General features: G+C 42.8%; 2 protein-coding genes across 5 annotated transcripts in view; one reads left to right on the top strand and one right to left on the bottom strand.

Annotated features, from left to right (window-relative positions):
- The window catches only part of ETFDH (electron transfer flavoprotein dehydrogenase), a 44278-nt gene extending 40190 nt beyond the window's left edge, over positions 1 to 4088 (top strand). For all 4 annotated transcript variants that reach the window (XM_086346988.1, XM_086346991.1, XM_086346989.1 and 1 more), the window contains exons 11-13: positions 1526 to 1708; positions 1971 to 2192; positions 3726 to 4088. In XM_086346988.1, the coding sequence (XP_086203114.1) occupies positions 1526 to 1708; positions 1971 to 2192; positions 3726 to 3889 (569 nt within the window). In that variant the 3' untranslated portion in view covers positions 3890 to 4088. The remainder of the gene's footprint in view (positions 1 to 1525; positions 1709 to 1970; positions 2193 to 3725) is intronic.
- A 339-nt stretch (positions 4089 to 4427) lies between these two features.
- PPID (peptidylprolyl isomerase D) lies at positions 4428 to 17176 on the bottom strand. The gene is made up of 10 exons (XM_086346992.1): positions 17002 to 17176; positions 15164 to 15304; positions 12769 to 12875; positions 10635 to 10823; positions 9710 to 9832; positions 9104 to 9210; positions 7296 to 7437; positions 5662 to 5748; positions 5518 to 5560; positions 4428 to 4807 (listed from the first exon to the last, which is right to left on the bottom strand). Exons 1-10 carry the CDS (start codon positions 17084 to 17086, stop codon positions 4719 to 4721), a joined length of 1113 nt encoding a protein of 370 aa, XP_086203118.1. The 5' UTR covers positions 17087 to 17176; the 3' UTR covers positions 4428 to 4718.
- Between the last annotated feature and the right edge of the window lie 1755 nt (positions 17177 to 18931).

Genomic DNA, 18931 nt, shown 5'->3' with positions numbered 1-18931 from the left:
GTACACACACATATGTACACACACATATGTACACACACAGCACTCCCAGCCCCAGCCCCTCTTTCCGTATGGTATTTTCCACCTTTCAGCCGAATTGATCAACTTTATCTCCTGCCTCCTGGATGGAAAATCAGAGCAGGGGCTTCATTCCCTGTGAACCGCAAACAACAGTAGCAACTCAATACTTGATTTACGCCATAGTCCAGAGTCTAGTAACTTGATGCTTGCCCAGGAGGTTGTACCTTCAGGTGTCCTGGAGGCGTGGAGGCCTGGGCAGGGGGGCGGGGGAGAAACTGCAGGGGACAGAATCCTCACCAAGGGTGTGTCCCAAGGATGCTCTCACTGCACACAGCGTTGCATACCGGAAGGGTGGAGTGAGCAGGTCACCGAGACCAGGTGGAGCAGTGGAGCTGCTCACCGTGGATCTCACAGGAGGTAACCAGAACTAAGACATCGTGCTAGAGGTTAAATGCAAGCCCCGAGCTTTAGGTATTGTCAGGCAGTCATTGGAGAAGGAAATGGCACCCCACTCCAGTACTCTTGCCTGGAAAGTCCCATGGATGGAGGAACCTGGTAGTCTACAGTCCATGGGGTCGTGAAGAGTCGGACACGACTGAGTGACTTCACTTTCACTTTTATGCATTGGAGAAGGAAATGGCAACCCACTCCAGGGTTCTTGCCTGGAGAATCCCAGGGACAGGGGAGCCTGGTGGGCTGCCGTTTATGGGGTCGCACAGAGTCAGACACAACTGAGGCGACTTAGCAGCAGCAGTAGCAGCAGCAGGCAGTCATTTCCTAGGGCTATCACAACAAAGCACCACAGACTGGGCGGCTTGATTATTCTCAGTTCCCCACACCAGCAACTCGAAGTGAAGGTGTTGGCAGGACCACTCCCTCTCCAGGTTGGTTTCCAGCTTCCAGGAGCCCCTGGCATTCTTGGCTCCTGGCACGGCAACTCCAGCCTCTGCCCTGGCTTCCTCTGAAGTCTTCTCTGTGTGTGTCATCTTGTTAAAACACCAATCATTGGACTGAGGGCCCAGTCCACTCCAATATAACCTCGTTTTAACTCATCACACAAGCAGTGACTCTATTCTGACTCCATCTGAGACAACCCAGTGTGACCCAGTCTGAGACACCTCAGGATTACAACATCAAAATGCCTTTCGGGGTGGGTACAGTGCAACCCATAGCAGGTAGGAGGGCTTCGCTGATCAGTTCTGAGATTTCTCACTTTCATAAGTAGCATAAGCTCTCTTAGCTTCCTTTTCAGGTTCACTGAATTTTAAAACTTATTTCCCATGCTACCACTTTGGCCTTACTGCCGTGCCTGTTACCACCACATCAGTGGGTTCTTTTTGGATGATGTCAACATTTATGTACAAAAGATTCTTCAAGTGTAGTCTTACACGACCACCTGCTTTTTGTAATTACGTAAGATGCATCACTTATTTTGGTAGCCAAGTACCTTGACAGTAAGACTCCTTGAGGCAATTTAACACTATTTTTTTTTTTTTTTAATAAAAAGGGCTTGATGTAACTGAGTACGAGGACAATTTGAAGAAGTCGTGGGTGTGGAAAGAGCTCTATGCTGTCAGGAACATCCGACCGTCCTGCCACAGCATCCTGGGTGTGTACGGAGGGATGATTTACACTGGAATCTTCTACTGGATATTCAGGGGGATGGAGCCCTGGACTCTGAAACATAAAGGTAATTCTGGCCCCTTTGAGCATAAGCGTTAGTCATTAACTCAGGAACGGGATCCAGTCAGTCGGAAGAAGAATTTTCTTTACTGTTCTAAACTTGCCATATGAGAGAAATTAATTCAGTGTTGTTAAGAGAACAGGGTATTGTTTTAAGAGAGCTAAAATCTTGCTTCTTCAGTATAATATTTACAAGGTATTAAGTGTCTAAGGAAGTACTTTAAAATTAGTTCTGTTTTTACTAAAAATCTTCCTCAAAACTTTGGAAGGGTCTGACTCAGATAAGCTCAAGCCAGCCAAGGACTGCACACCCATTGAGTATCCAAAACCAGACGGGCAGATCAGTTTTGACCTTCTGTCATCCGTGGCTCTGAGCGGTACCAACCATGAACACGACCAGCCAGCACATCTGACCTTGAAAGACGACAGCGTGCCTGTCAACAGAAACCTGTCCATATATGACGGGCCCGAGCAGCGATTCTGCCCTGCAGGTTAGTACGTTCATTTCCACATGTGCTCCGAGTATCTGCTCTAACACATCAAAAACAGGCTTCCATTAAGAAATTTCTCCTCCTATTGCTTAGAAATTGTAAACGACTCCTACATCTAGATTCCTTTCGAAAACCATTATTCTTACGGTTCTTACTCTCATTAGCAGTTTAGAGTAGGGATTTCTTAAGCCTAATTTAGATGGCATTTCTCAGAAAAATTGTTTACCCTCAGCCCAAGGTGAGAGTTGTGGGAAAAAGCACCAAACATCTCTCTCCATATTCATGCGACTTAAAAACCATTTTTGTCAGAGCTGCTCCCGTCCATATGTGTGTATACCCATCATGTGTTTAGTTGCTAACTCGTGTCTGACTGTTACCCCATTGACTGCAGCACACCAGGCTTCTGTCCTTCACTATCTCCCAGTTTGCTTAAATGCATGTCCATCCAGTCAGTGATGCTGTCTAACCATCTCTGCCACCCTCTTCTCCTTTTGCCAGCATCAAGGTTTTCTCCAGTGAGTCAGCTCTTCACATCAGGTAGCCAAAGTATTGGAGCTTCAGCTTTAACATTGGTCCTTCCAGTGCATGTTCAGGGTTGATTTCCTTTAGGATTGACTGGTTTCTATGCTGACATACACACGCACATATACACATATGGTATGTATGTAGATATCCTAAAATACTAGATTTTGGCCACATGCAGCCGAGGGAAATGCTTCCAGACTTTAAATCCATCGTGGATACTGTTATCTTTTAGTGCTAAGCTTTCAACTAGAATTATAGTAGGAACTGGCCTCCAGTGGTGGTGAGACAGACAGTACTCAGGTGTGTGAAAACCAGTGTACTCTGGACAAGGGGAGGGCTGTGACCGTCTCTGACTTTCGCTCCTAACCCTGTAATCTCAGTGGCTTGTAAACTGAGGGTAAGAGCTGATCTTTGCAGCCGTAGCCACATACATATGAACAGATCTCATGTTACTGCACTTGGCGGATGTTGCGCTTTTTAAAATTGAACATCTGTGCAATCGTGCATTGAACAAGCCGACTGGTGCCATTTTCCCAGCATTTGCTCATTTCACATGGCACATGAAATTCGTGCAAAACTCCACACTTCCTCATTATATTTGATATTGAGATCAGTGATCTCTGATGTTACTACTGTGACTGACTGAAGGCTCAGATAGTAACACTGTAACTGCTACATACACTGAAAACACAACCCCCAGGATGCACTCTTACTTTTGTCTTGTGGTGTCTCCTGTGCAGGCCTATGTATAACATCACATTCAGAAACTGCTCAATGAAGATTTCCCTTGGTAGTTACACCAACTCAACCACATGCTACCACACCTTCTGCTTTTATCGTATCTGATTTAAAACAATAGCAAATGCACATACCCAGATCTTTATAATATTCTCTGTGGGTAAATGTTCTATCAGCAAACCTTGTGGGTTTCTGTGGCTAGTTCCTCCAGGACCTCAGCTTCTACTTTGAAGTCAGCTACTGCACCATGTTGTCTATTTTTCCTCACAGGAGTTTATGAATTTGTCCCTGTGGAACAAGGTGATGGATTTCGGCTACAGATAAATGCTCAGAACTGTGTGCACTGTAAAACATGTGATATTAAGGATCCAAGTCAGAACATTAACTGGGTGGTACCTGAAGGCGGGGGAGGCCCTGCATACAACGGAATGTAAACTGCAGCTGGCTTCAGGGTCTCTAAAACAAATGGCAAACTAACTTCCAGTATTTGGAAGTTCACAGGTATCAAAATATCTTACAATATATTAGTGATCAGTATTCAAACAATTACCACCAGTGAAATCATTTTATACTACAATTGTCCCATAAAGATTATGAATATTTCTCTTAAATAAAACTTTGTTAAGTGCTGAAGCATCTATTTACGTCTCCAATTCTTCCAAGATTCAGCACCAAAAGCAAGATACACCATTAGCCTGTAATGTACGTTTGACTTGTCAAGTTCAACACTTCACATAAAGTGTGTATTACGTTGTAGACCAGAGGCTGGCATCCAGCCCACCACTCTTACAAACAGTGTTATGGAGCCAGCAACGCCTCCTGGCTTACATGCTGTCAGTGGCTGCTTCTGAGCTCCAAGTGCAGAACTGAGTAGCTGAGACAGTAACGTCTGACCCTTTAGAGATGCCTGCCAGCTCAGAGCCTGTACTGCAGAGAGGCACATCAAAGAACTGAGAAAAACAATACACAGACTCAAGCTTTTGTCTGTTTATTCAAACACGATGTGTCTTTAGGAGTTTAAAAACAAGCTGGAAACACCATTATCCTTTGAATAACGCAGAGAGTCACTGAAGAGGGAATCGACGCCATTGTAGTTTATAACTCTGGTGTGTTAAGCAGTAAGTCCCTATCCATATTCCTGGACTGTAAACACAGGGAACCAAGTATCAGAGGGAGCACAGGAGGGATCACAGAACAGACAAACCATTAAACTGCTCCTCGCTCATACAATAAACACACACTTAAGCAAAACTGAATTCCTCATCAGGCAAACATTTTTGCATAAGCTGCCTTCTCTTTATCTTTCTGTGCCTTTATCTTTTGCTTGACTTTCAGCAATTCTGCCTGGATCGCTGCAAAATAAATATGGAGTGTAAGTTATTTCTCAAAACATCCAAAAAATTACGCTGACCAAACTGATGCTTTAGTATGGTTTAAAAAAAAAAAGATAAAACTCTTCTCCTGAAGAGTAACTGAGCCCTATTAACAGAGCATAATTTAGAAGACTGTCCACCGAGAGAACTAACAATTACACACAGATGTGCCTTCTCCCTTCCGTTAGAGGCGGCTCCAAAGTGCCTCCCCTGTTTCCTTTTAGCAAAAGACTCAAGATATATTTCAATATCTAGACTGATGATCACTATTTGTAATTGGCTTATTGGGAAAGAAGCTTATTTTTGTCACAGCTTTCCAAAACTTTCCTACAACATATCCAGTAGCTATTTGGGATATGTCCACATTCAGCTTAAGGAATGGTCCCAAACATTAATTAAATCTGCCATAAATACGACTTTCTAATGCTGCTCCTTCATCTAGCATTACCGGACAGTAAAGCAAATAGTCCAGATACGTGCAAACGGGTGTTCTGGACAGAGACTAGACTAAGCTGAAGGCAGGGCCCTGACTCGTTCATTGCAGTGTGATTGGAGCCTGGCCCCATAACAGGCGTTCTGTAGTATCTGCTTAACAAATAAAACTCTTTAATGGCAAAGGGTACAATGGCTCACAAACATAAATTCTTAAAAGACAAAGTGAACTTTCACTCCAAAAACTGCCAACTTACCTTTATCTTCTGGTGCTATTTCCTGAGCTTTCTTAAGATCAGCCTTTTAATTGGGAGAGAACAAAAAAGAAATAATAGATTATGATTCATGAAAGTGGTTTGCTTTTTTTTTTTTTTTAATTAAAATTTAGAACAAAGTTTTACCAATGCTTGATCATATTCTTTTAATCCTTGCCATCCTTGGGCTCTACGGTACAGTGCTTTGGTATTTGATGGGTCTATTTCAAGGGCCTACAAAAAAATTATAAAATCAGTTGTTTTTTTATCCAAACATTAAATACTAAATATGTATCTTAGATTTCAATTTACTGCCTGTCAGCTCCAAATCAATTCTTCACTGCTTTGTGACAACAACACTAGACCCTGGAGAGCCTCCTCTGCCTGCTGACATGTTGTTTGGTCAGCAGAGGGCGCTAAGGGGACATGGGCAAGGAACCTCTGTCCCTTCCAGGCTCCTGCCTGCGGGCTCCTCAAGCATCCAACCTCCCTGCCATCCAGTGAGGCAAGGCCATCCCCTCCGCAAGGACTCTGGATCTCAGCCCAGCCCAGAGGGAGTGGGCACTCCTATGTTATACATACAGATGCACATATAAATACATATATACCTGCTGTGGCCATATTCCTCAGGGTTCTCTTTACTAGCCAACCTCCATTACTCCAATTCCCCCTTATATCTATTTTACAGTAAACTTTCTCTACAGAAATTACCAGGGCCCAAATCTTCTGTTTGGGCCCTAGCTGATAGGAAAAAATATTCTGAATAAAAATTTGTATATACTCATTTAAGCTGACATCTAGGTTTTTTGCAGGAACATGAGTAACTTAATAGGCTTCTCCTCTGAAACAAACGTTTTAAAAATAATATATTTATTTATTTAACATCTTTTAAAGGTCAGCACTCAGATTTTACTGAAAAGGGTATATTACTTGCCTCACAAAGGTCAAAAAAGCAATCCAGAGTGAAGAACCACCTTGTCTTCTGCTGCCTACTCCCTTCTAAATATACTCTTACATCTTATTCCACCTACCCCATAAATTGGGACCTCATTTCATTTCTACTTGCTCGGGCATAGCTGACCTGTGTACACCAATTAATGGGCAATATACATAAAAATGACTGGAGGTGGTCTTTCTGAAATGTATGTTCTCGTTTGAAAAACTTGATCACACACACTGTCCTAACTGCTGTGCCTAAGGAGGGAGTGGGGCCACTTCCCAGCTCTCCATCAGCACTGCTGACATCCCCGTGAAGGCAGGCAGCCTTCCTGTGTGTTCCAACAGCACTTATCCCCCCAGAAGAGTCCTGACAACCCTAAACTGAAACTGACTCCCTCTCCCACCAAGTAAATTCCTTGACGGGAGGGTCTTTCAACCAAAACACCTAAGCGCCTATCAGCTGCTTAATCTGTGCCCAACATTGCGCTTAAAATGCTTTACACACATAACACAGTCTTTATAACAATCCCAGGAGGAAAGCAGTATTTCCACTTAACACAAAGAAATTAAGACTCTAAAATTAAGAACCTCCTCAAAATAAAAAAGTGACAGTGGTCTAAGAGAAAAGCCATGTCTGCTGACTAACTCCACAGCCACATTCTTAACCATTCCTGGGTTTATCTTCCAATGTCCGGCACATAATAGGTGCTCAATAGTCAATAAATGAGCTGAGAAAGTATCTTCATGGAAGTTAAGTGATCTCGTGTTATAAGCTAAATGAATGGTTTGAGAGGAAGAACTGAGATCCAAATATTCAGATGTAAGAACATCAACAGACTCACCTCCAAACAGCTATCGACTGCGCCCTGCCAATCAGACATCTTCAGTTTGCAGGCGCCAATATTCAGCACACAGCTCAAAGCGACAGGCTGCAGCTTTGCTCCATCTGCATCCTCAGCAGCAGCCCTGGAACCTTCCACATACCTGGAGAACACCCCCGTACAAGCAGCAAGCAACACCCCATTAAGACACTCTGCCTGTGACTCACTCATAACTCGTCAGTTTTGATATAAAAGTTCACCGATCTAATATTAATATTAATGACCACCATCTTTTTATTAAATGCTTTCCTTTAGAAGATTTTTTTGTTCCAACTTTTTTCCCCAAAATGTTCAAAAACACCAACTTAAGAACAATCCCCAAACCTAAAGATTATATATACTATTAACACTTTTCTATTTGTAAAATTAAGGTTTTTATCAGCCACTTTCCAATATAATTAGGTTTGGAACTAAGGTTGTCATAGCAGGAGAGGGACTGGGAAAGATAAGGAAACCTGCAGCGGTAACGCTGACTCATCTTTTACTGTAGTTCCCGTGAAAGGGGCCCTGAAACAATACATGTACCTGGTCCGACAGTCTAGTCCCTAGTCTCCCTCAATGAAAAGAATCTGGGCTCCTGAGAGAAATTCAGATCTGGACATGAGGTTAAATATAAGATGAGCCTGGACCATCTTGTGGCAGAAAGCGGGCAAGTGCTCACAGACTAAGAGGAACACGTCAGATGGGTGCAGCCAAGGGGCTTCCACTGGGCAAATCCGAAACCTTACAGCATCAGAAAGAATGATGGGAACAGTATAATAGGCTGAACTGAAAAAAAAATAACCCACAGATCTATAGTGATACTAAAAAGGGTAAGGAGTCCTTTCAAACAGAATGATAGCTAGTAACTGCAGAATGACTGGTAAAATCAGAAAATCACAGTTCTGCAAGCCTCAATGCAGTAACTGATTCAGGCAAAGGTCTTCAGTGATGCTGAGACCACTGGATGAATTCCTAGAAACTTAGTCATACAATCTCACAGCACCACTGCACAGAGGACATCTTATTTATTTAAAAGGTAAAGGCACTTTTGTAATAGAGACGTATGACTAACACCACTTTAACCAAGTGCCAGAACTCAAGGTAAGCCGAACTGCCATGTGCCTTCAGGACATGATGCATAGGGTATAGACACATCAACTATCCTCTTGCTAAAATACTTAACCTCAAACGAATCTGGAGGAAGCAATAAACACATACAGGTGATACTCCCTAAGATAACTGGCGTAGACTCCACAAAATGGAAATGACTTAAAAAACGTGGACATTAAAGATTAGAGAAGCCTTAGAGACATACAAACAAATGATACAATGGATACTGGAGTTAAAAAAAATTTTGAGACAACTGGGCATATTTGCATATGGATTACATAGTAGATAACAGTGTATCTATATTTGGAAGATGTTTTGATGCATTAGGCTAAGTAGAAAATGTCCTCATTTGGGGGGAAATACTGATACTTGCTAAAATATTAAGGGGTAAAGTGTCATGGTATCCACAACTTCCTTTCAAAATGATTCTGCAAAAATACACGTGGCAGAAGTTAAAAATTGGTGAATGCAGATAAAGGTACATGAGTATTCATGTACTATTCTTAATTTTTCCATATTCTGAAATTTTTCAATTAAGAATCTGTAGGCAACTAAAATTTCAATATACCTGGTTACTCTGCAAGTAGTAGGCCAAAAATACAAAAAGCAACTCTTGAATTGCTCTGTAATTCAATTTGTAAGTTCTTAAATGCAATTTATTAAAAACATTTTATTACCTTAAAACTTTTGTGTATTTTTTAATGGCCATCTCCCAGTTCTGGGATTTGAAAAACGTATTTCCAATGTTTTTTAAGTCTTCTGATATTAATAAAACTTTATCTACCTGTAAAAAAGAAAGAATACAAATATGTGGGGTTTGAGTATGTAATGCAGTTTAGTCCCAAGTTCTATCTTTAAGACAGACTGACAAAAGGCTCAAAATTTTAGCCCTGGGAATTCCCTGGTGGTGGTCAGGACTCTGTGCTTCCACTGCAGGGGGCGTGGTTCCACTCCTGGTCGGGAAGCGAGGGTGCCACGTGCCACACGGCACGGCCGATAAATAAGTAAAATTTAAAAAATTTTAGTACTAAATTTTTTTTTAGCAGTTTGGCCAATCTGAAAGTGTTTTTAGCTGCTCAGTCATGTCTGACTCTTTGAGTAGACTGTAGCCAACCGAGCTCCTCTGTCCGTGGGATTGTCTAGGCAAGAATACTGGAGTGGGTTGCCATGCCCTTCTCCAGGGCATCTTCCCAACCCAGGTATCCAACCCCAGTCTGCTGCATTGCAGGCAGATTCTTTACCATCTGAGCCACCAGGAAAGCCCCAAATCTTAAGTTACTCACATCTTTTAAATCCACATCTGCGTCCTCGGGGAAATCTGGGTGACTGTCACCAGATCCATCCTTTGGGAATATTCCCCAATCATCCCCTTCTTTCAGTTCTCCACATTCTGCAATAACGCACAACTGTAAAAATAACCCTCAATTGTAGAAGCGCACTCCTACATTAGTGATGATTTTTCAAAGGTCTGGGTTTAAAAGCTCTACAGCCGCAAGCCATGTGCACGACTGTCCACGTCGCTTCCTGGCAGGCGCACCACACTGGTAGGGGCACAGCCACGCCCCGTGCTACGGAAGCACTCACCGCAACCAGTAACTCAGTGCACAAAGAGTGAGTGGACGGTGTCACCATTCCCTTAGGTGTTGCACATGCTTTCAACTGACTCTTTCCTTCACACACTGAGTGACAGCACACCTCCCGCAGATCTGACTCTCCAGTTTCCACTCCCAACCCTGTGGATGCAGGTGCCTGTGATGGCTGTGTTGATCCACAGACATGTGGAACACAAGGATCTTTGCAGTGACAGGATCTAGTCCAAACCCTTAAGTGATTTCTATGGGATGAGAAATCAGGCCAAGGAAAGTGAAATCACAAGAGCAAGCCTAGACCACAAGTTACATGGCAGAGGAGACCAGAGGACTCCTGGTTTCCCGCTCGCTCTGTACTCTGCACCCGTACACACACCAACGCAAAGCTCTACAGGCGTAGGAGACTTCAGTTATCAAGATCAGCAAGACTGAAGTTAAAATAATAAAGTCTCTTTTTAAACTGCCCTCATCTTTCCCACAATAGAAAACAGCTTCAAAGAAAAAGTGGCAGGTACAGGCTTCTAGAACAACAGCCTTCTGGACATTTTTTAACAATCACCCTTTTATTCACGCTTCTCTAATCCAGCAGCTAAGATAATATTACCATCTTGCTACTCACTTTGGCAGGTTTTTCACCTTTCACCTCCACATTTTCCAGAATCTTTGCCACACCCATTCCTTTAATCACTTGGCCAAACACTACGTGCTTCCCATCCAAATGCGGAGTCGGAACGGTGGTGATGAAGAACTGGGAGCCGTTGGTGTTGCTGCCGGCGTTGGCCATGCTCAGCAATCCCTCCTTGTCATGCTGCGGGAATAAACCATAAAGAAAACCAAGATGAGAGTTCCCGCTCTACTCTACCAACCATTCACAGAAAGGGGGGCGGGCACCACTGGAATACCACTTAGAGCACATAATGTAGAGTGATTTTACTTCATTATCAAGTGTGACTTTAATTCACAAAACAGAGTACTTAACCACTTTTTAAACTTTAAGGAGAGCTTATGAAACTAAATTAAGATGAAACAAGAGTGGGGGCAGGGGTGGTACTCCTAAATTGATCATACTGGGAACATGCTTGGACTTCATCATTAAGATGAAGATGCCATAGGAGGGAAGTCTAGTAATTCTGCTTCACCCTTTCTTATGACTGAAGCATTTTTTTTTCTGAAAGGCACTCAACAGTGTTCCCACTTGCGGGCCTACATTATGATTCTCTCTTCCCACGTCAGCAAAGTTAGGTCCTTTCCTACTCTCCACCCGTGTAACACTCATGTTAGCCCTCCTACCTGAAATGCCTTTTACCCCTAAACCCAAATCTAATCCAGCTCTCAAGACCACCAAGTGTGCGGAAGAATCACGTGTCCATGAAATAGCCCCTCTTTTTCTAAAATTTTATTTTTGTTTTGGTTGCACTGGGTCTTTGTCGCTTTTGTGCAGGTTTTCTCTTGTGGCGAGTGGGCTCTTCTGTTGAGGTGCTCAGGCACCTCACGGTGGTGCTTCTCACTGCAGAGCACAGCGCTGGGTGCACAGGCCTCACCAGGTGCAGCACACGGGCTCAACGGTTGGGCGTATGCGTTTATTCACTCTGCGGCATGTGGGATCTTCCACGTCGGGGATCAAACCTGTGTCTCCTGCACTGGCAGGCGGATTCTTATTCACTGCACCACCAGGGAAGTCTACCTGCTTTCTTTTGATCAACTTTTCCATCACATAATCTGAGTTTTCATCCTTCTGGTACTTTCTTTCTCCCTTCCAAAAGTCTGGTGCTTTCCCCACAATATTAAATATTATTAACTTTATTTCCTCAGCCTCCTCATGCCTTCTTCCTTCTTCACTCATATGCTCCCTCAAAAGTATCTGAATTTTAGTTCCTTCTAACCAAATCTCAGCCACCTGGCGAGGTCCAGTCTGCCTAGTTCATGCACCATTCCCCCTTGATGTCTTCCCTAGTAATCCAGACCACAGGAGTCATACCTTTCTCCTGTAGTATACACAGGTATTGGTCAACTTAGCACTTCTACATTATTCTCCAGTTGCCCTATGTGTCTTAATCTTGCCTTTTTGGCAAGATTTTATTCCTTATCATGAAGGTCTTTCCTTTTTATAAACTCTTTGGTGCCAGTGACTGTATTAGCTACAAGAAATAAACTGCTTAAAACATTGATGACGTTTATTCTCAAATGATCCTAATCACCTTGCTCCTGTTCCCCATTTCCAAAAACCCATGTTTACTTTTGCTCTTACATGTCCATTGTCATGACTGAATGATACCACACCCCGACCGTGACCCCAGGGTCACTGAAGTTAAGCAGGCACAGGCGTCACGAAGGTCCCTTAGGAGCCTGGACATTAACAAGATCTGCTAGTCTGCAAATGCCCTGACACCCCGGACACTAGCCATGGTTTTGCTGCTCTTCAAATTTAGGCATAAAGATGCACAACTTACCATCCCTCTAATGGGAACATTTTTCCTGGAAACAATTTTGCCATATGCTGGCCACCCATGAAAACTCATTGGCTTTACTTGCAGTGTACAAACCTGAATCACACTGAAATAGCTGTTGTATTTTTGCCAATAAAATCATTGCTGGAGGAGTTTTTTCATATTAAAGATGTGTATTTATAAATATGATACCTTTCACAAATAAAGGCAATCTAAGCACATCTGAGGCATTTATCCTAATTTGACAAGAATCCCAGACACAGGACAACCTTTATTGTTAGCAACATACATTTTTGTCTACTTTACCTTATAATGGAAATTTTCATCTTCAAATTTTTCACCATAAATGCTTTCTCCACCTGTCCCATTCTGATTTGAGAAGTCTCCACCCTGAATCATAAATTTCTTAATAACTAAAAAAAAGGAAAATCAACATTAGAAACTACAATACAGATGACTACAGCAATGTTAACTAATGAATGTGTGGCAATAAAGACAACTTCTCTCCTGCTCTCCCCACCTATACACCCGACTCCAGGCTCTTAAAAAGGCTTTTCCCAATCCAAATCCCCACTAACACTCAGAGAATTAGTTCATATGGCACCTCCCCTACAACACTGTCAAACCTCAAGACTGGATCTACTAACTTTTCTCCCATAGTACCTTGATTCTACCTTTCTTTTATAATATGGAGCGTAACGATCTGTCTCTTCTAGCAAACAATTAAGAACAGCAACATCGTTTTTCTTCCGTGGTAACCATGTGCATGGCTGGGCACATAATGGTTACTCAAAAATGCCTACTGAATAAACCAATTATTCCCAAGAGGCCTGTTACACTGTATTGGAATTACTTCTGCAAATGTTATTACTTAACACTGCCACCACATTCAGATTCCCCAGAACTCTGTATCTGCTTGTATGACACTCATGTGGTCAGGAAACACAGCTGGACAATAAAGGAAAAAGATAAGGCAGAGCCTGGAAGAATCCATGTGTTTCCTTATGTGAAAGGTCACAGGGTGCCTTCTTCCCCCAGCCAAGAAAATGCAGCAACACGTGTACAATGCTGCTCCCCAGGAAAGCCCATGAGAAACTCAGCACCCAAGGTTTCTACAGGGGCTGATCATGAAGGCACTCTATGCCTAGCAGATACCAAAATTGCACCACATCCTCAAAAGGAAAGCAACTGTTCAGCATAAATCAAACTGTACAGTCTCAGCAGAGTAAGCCACCTTACAATTCAGAGAATGGTTAAGTGCTCTGACTTCAGGCAATTCCACCCTTGCAAGTAGACTTTATGGACAGCAGTCTCAGGTCTGCAACGTTAACTCCTTGTCCACAGACACTTTATTAGAATACAGGCAACTCCTTGATTTACTGCGCTTTGCAGATACTGTGGTTTTTTAACTTGAAGGTTTGTAGCAATTCTGCATCAGCGAGTCTATCATTTTTCCAACAGCACGTGCTCACTTCATGTCTCTGTGTCACATTTTGGTAATTCTCACAATATTTCAAACTTTTTCATTATTATTTGCTACAGTGATCTGTGACCAGTGATTTTTGATGTTACTACTATAACTGTTCTGGCACTTTTTTAGCAATAAAATATTAGATTAAGATATGTATTTTTCTCCAGATACAATGCTACTGTGCACTTTAATAGACTATAGTATCCTGCACACATAACTTTTATAGGCAATGGGAAACCGGAACTTTGTCATTTGCTCTATTACAACATTTACTTTATTGCAGTAGTCTGGAACCAAACCTACAATATCTCCCAAATTTGTGCTTATATTTGGGACTTCCCAAGTGGCGCTAGTGGTAAAGAATCCACCTGCCAAGAAGGAGACACAGGAGATGCAGGTTCAATTCCTGGGTTGCAAAGATCCCCTGGAGAAGGAAATGGCAACCCACTCCAGTATTCTTGCTTGGAATATTCCATGGACAGGGGAGCCTAGTGGGCCACAGTCCATGGAGTCGCAGAGTTGGATCTGACTAAGCACAAACACACATGCTTGTATTTTGGTATTTTATTAAACACGAAAGTAAATCAACAGTTTAAGTAATCTAAAATCAATGTTAATTTTTTCTTAATCAAGTTTCTTTAAATACTTATATAACTACAAATTAACTTATCTGTTTATTCATTAAATAAATATTGAGTGCCTACTCAGTAATGATACTAAATGCTGAGGACAAAATGGTGAGAAGATGCAGTTCATCAAATATGGAGCTACTCCATGGGGAGTACCAGCAAATCATCACTAAACAGAAGTATGACAACACAGTGAAAGGTCACCTTGTCATCACATGTCACACCAGGGATCCAAAATATGGAATCTTTAAGTCAGCGGCAGTCTTCCCAAGCAATCCTGCCCAAGAAGTAGGCATAACTTTTTGTCACCAGGCAGTCAAGCTACCCAAGCTCTATTTGTTTATCATGGCCACATCCTGGTGAAGCAAGGGTAACCCATTTCTCAATAAATAAACCTTTAGGACCCTGCCATAATTACTTCCACCTTTCACAGCCCAACATCAATGAAACTGACCTATAGTCTCAGATGTTAAAGCATCCTTTTGAAACTAATAGTAATTTTTAACTCTCACCCTCTCCTTAGTATTTTCTTCCCTAACTCCCTAAGTAACAGGATTCAATGACCTCTAAGAAGAATCAGATTCACAAAATGTATACATACTTCTATGGAAAGGACATCCTTTGAAATGAAGAGGTTTCCCAGTGGTGGGTCCAATGCCTTTTTCTCCGGTACACAATGCACGAAAATTTTCTGCAGTTTTGGGTACAATATCTGCAAACAATTCTAAGACAATTCGACCAACTGAAAGAAAAAATAAAACTGTGTCAGTACGCAAAACAACTAAATAAGCACATGATAGAATTGGTAAAATTACGGTGACTGAAAAATACCAAGTTTTCCTTTTTTGGTCATTTTTCTAATATTCTAATTCAGTCTACCTACATTGAGTATCGTGTATCCAGATGACTTTAAAACAACTACTTTACTACATCTTACAAAAGATCATAAACAGTAGCCAGAAGATTAGCAGCACTGAATTTGAGCAAACTCCGGAAGATAGTGAAGGACGGAAACCTGGCATGCTGCAGTTCATGGGGTCACAGAGTCAGACAAGACTTAGTGACTCAACAACAGCAAAGGACACCATCATTTGATCATGTGTGCATAATTTTAAATCACCAAATGACCAACAGAAGAAAATGAAATATTCTCTGAGTGGTCAGGTTGGCCAAGTTTTAGGTCTAGCTGTAGTCTCTGTGCTCTGTGGAACCTGCCTAGTGCTGCCTCTGCAGCAAAACCTGAAAAAGTTGCCATTCTAGGCAATTCCTAATGCAGGCAATAAACCCAGCACTAAATTTCAGAACAAAATGAATGCACACCTAAGTCCCTCTGTGTGTGTTTGCCTGCCATCTCAGTAAACAAAGAATGTTGCAGCCATCAAGCCATCACATTATGCTGACCTGAGGCTGCTGAAGAGCCCTGAGGGAACTCAGTATGGAGACAAACGGGCCGCCCACTTCCAAGTCCACCTACCAGTCAGTTGCTGCAGCCACCCTGAACAGTATACCCTGAGGAGACTAAGGATGAGAAAACACAGGATACTGGCTCCAGACAGCTGAGATGCACATCAAATGAATGATTTCAGGGAGCCCAGATTCTTACATCTTCCCAAACAGAAAAAAGCCCTAAATTCCTTAACTAGAGATACCTGGTTTCCTTTAATAAACAGTAATATTTTTTCGATATTCCGACCACCTGGTCTTCATTGCAAAAACTCCTGTATACCTTGACTCCTTCCTCATCTCTTTGAACAGAGCTGAGCTACTTTGTCCCAGGCTTAAGGCCTCAGTTTTTTCCTTTAAAGCAGTTGTAACGTGTTCCAGAACAGCAGCAATTAAGCTGTAAAGCAACGTGAGAATTCACAAGACCTGAGGCGCCTCCAAGCTGCTACTGTAGCCTAGGCAACCACACCGCCACACAGATCTCATTCTCCCCATGCCAAAACGGAGAAAATGTCCACCAATCTGAATGGATCAGTAGTAAAGAAGAATCAGTAGTAAAAATGAAAAAGAAAACCACGCAAAAGTCGCTTTAATTTACAGATAACATGGCAACTGCTGACATACATCACGTGGCAAAAGACACAAGGTGACAGGAGCCCACCAGAAGCTTAACCTGGGGTTTTCAAAACAGGTTTTCGCCCTACAAACATAAAATCATCTCGTTTTGTGCTAACTTCACGGTGCTAGGTGGCGGGCAGGTGCGGCCAAGTCGGGACAGATAAACCCAAAGGCTTCCAGCATTCCTCGAACAGAAATTTCCAGAAACTTCTCCACGCCCCACGGCCCCGGTACAAGGTCGCGGGCGCAACCCAGCCCGGAGGCTTGGACCAGTCCAGGTCCCAGTGTGGGCAGCCGGCCCCCACCTCAGAGCATCACCCTGCCAGAGCAGCGCTCCAGCCTCAGGGACCCCCGACCCAGGGCGCCCCGCCTCCTCACCTCGCTCCCCTCCGATGTCCACGTCGAAGAAAACTCGAGGGTTACTGGGGTTGGAAGGCTTAGCCTGGGGGGATGGATGCGACATTGTGGCCCTAGGACGCGTGTATGACCGCCTCGTAACACCGCGTGGTCACCGTGCAGCTCGAACCCTAAAGTCACAAGGTCCGCGAAGAACGGCGGCGCTGGTGAGCTGCTTCCGGCGAGGGTACGGAGGACACGGCCGACTTTCCGGCGCCGCCTCTCAACTTCCTGCGGCGCGGCCCGACTTCCGGCTTCGCTGCGCTTGGAGTCCGCTGGCGCTTGAGCCCGCGCGGCCGGCTCTGCGCTTTCTGAGCCAGATTTTTCCTCTTTTCTGGTTCACTGAAGTTGCAGGCCCAGTTGTTTTTATTCCTGTCGCTCGTGTTTTGGGAGAGCGTTGTCAGGTTGTCACCCCGTTCCACCTCGGGGCTCCGCTCTCAGGCGAGGGGCCGGCTGTCAGAAAATCCGTTTGTCTGGGAAATAGGACTGGAAATGCTCACATCGGGGGTCGTCAGAGGGTGGAGATGGTAGCCCTCAGCACCCGCCTGGCGGCGCAGCTAGCGGCGGCGAGTCGCTGATCCCTGTGCGGTGGCGGCCGTGTTGTTAAATCGATTCTCTTACTTGGCTGTGTGAGCAGTGGCAGGAGGCCAGGCCGAAGATTCCTGGTTCAGCTGCCTTATAGATCGCCCGCATTCCCTGGGGAACTGTATTCAAGCTTCTGATTTCGCTGCATGACCGCATACTTACTTCTTGATAAAGCTTAATTCTGGAGAAGAGTGGTGCTATGGTCCTTACCACTTGATAATATTCTAATTGTTTATTGACCTATTCATCTGTCTTCTCCCGTTAAACACGAAGACAAGAATTTGGTGTTCTTTTTTCTAACCTCAACACTTCTCACAGTGTCAAGCCCTGAGAATGTTTATAGGAAAATGTCAAGAAATTTCATTTTCATATGCCTTTATGTACAATGCGAGAAGAGTTCCTGTATCAGCTCCTCGTACTGATCCTTTCAAATTCCAGCACATTAAAGTTAATGTAAAATGTTACTCTTTTATGCATTGGTGGCCTTCAGTTTCATGGTGTTTATCCGTTGTGGTTCCCTGAATGTCCAGAAGAAATTACTTAGCACATAACCTCTAAGCCGCTTGATAGAGTCAAAATAAATTATTCCTTAACCCAACCTCATTTCAGAACTACAAATTGGTAGCTTAGACTTTTTCTCACAAATATCAAATGATTAAGTAAAAATTTTTATTCTGATCTACGAGCTTAAACTCAGCTTTTAGCTTATTCCAAAAGTAGTCTTTTATGCACTTCTGTTATTATGGTTGATTATCATTACCATTAACTAGGCAGCATAGCTAAGCACTTCTACTTGGGGTTGAATCTCTAATAGCAGTTTGTGATTTTCGAAAAGTTACTTAGCCTCTCTGTGTCTTAGTTTCCTTACCTGTAAGTTAAGACTATGTATTTTCTAATGTTTTTATGAGGAGTAAATAAGTTATTTAGGTGTTTTAGTTTCAGACACATAGTAAGTACTCAAGTGTAAGCAATGATTAACCATAAATAGCTAATTATTATAATTACTAATATCAACGTTGATATTACTAAATACTATATTACAGTTAATTACTAATATTAAAAGTTACTAATATCAATTTTGAATAAGACTTAAATGAAAGAAGCAAATTGCTTTGAGGATGCCTCTGCATTGTCAGAAAATGCAACGTGATTCTTTCTCTGATACAGGTTTCTGGGTGTAAAAGACGAATCCAAATGTTACTCTCACTCTGTCTAGATTTTTCACAGTAAAGTCACAACTTTATATAAACTGCCATATTCCTAGAACCAACTGGATTAACAGAATCTACCTTTGAAAATCTCTCCAGAACTGATAAATCCTTATCCT

Source organism: Bos grunniens, chromosome 17 (assembly GCF_055505025.1).
Source record: "Bos grunniens cultivar Pamir isolate PY7600 chromosome 17, Bosgru_T2T1.0, whole genome shotgun sequence".
NCBI lineage: Eukaryota > Metazoa > Chordata > Mammalia > Artiodactyla > Bovidae > Bos > Bos grunniens.
Note: the sequence above shows the minus strand (reverse complement) of the source record. Positions and strands in the feature narration are given on the sequence as shown.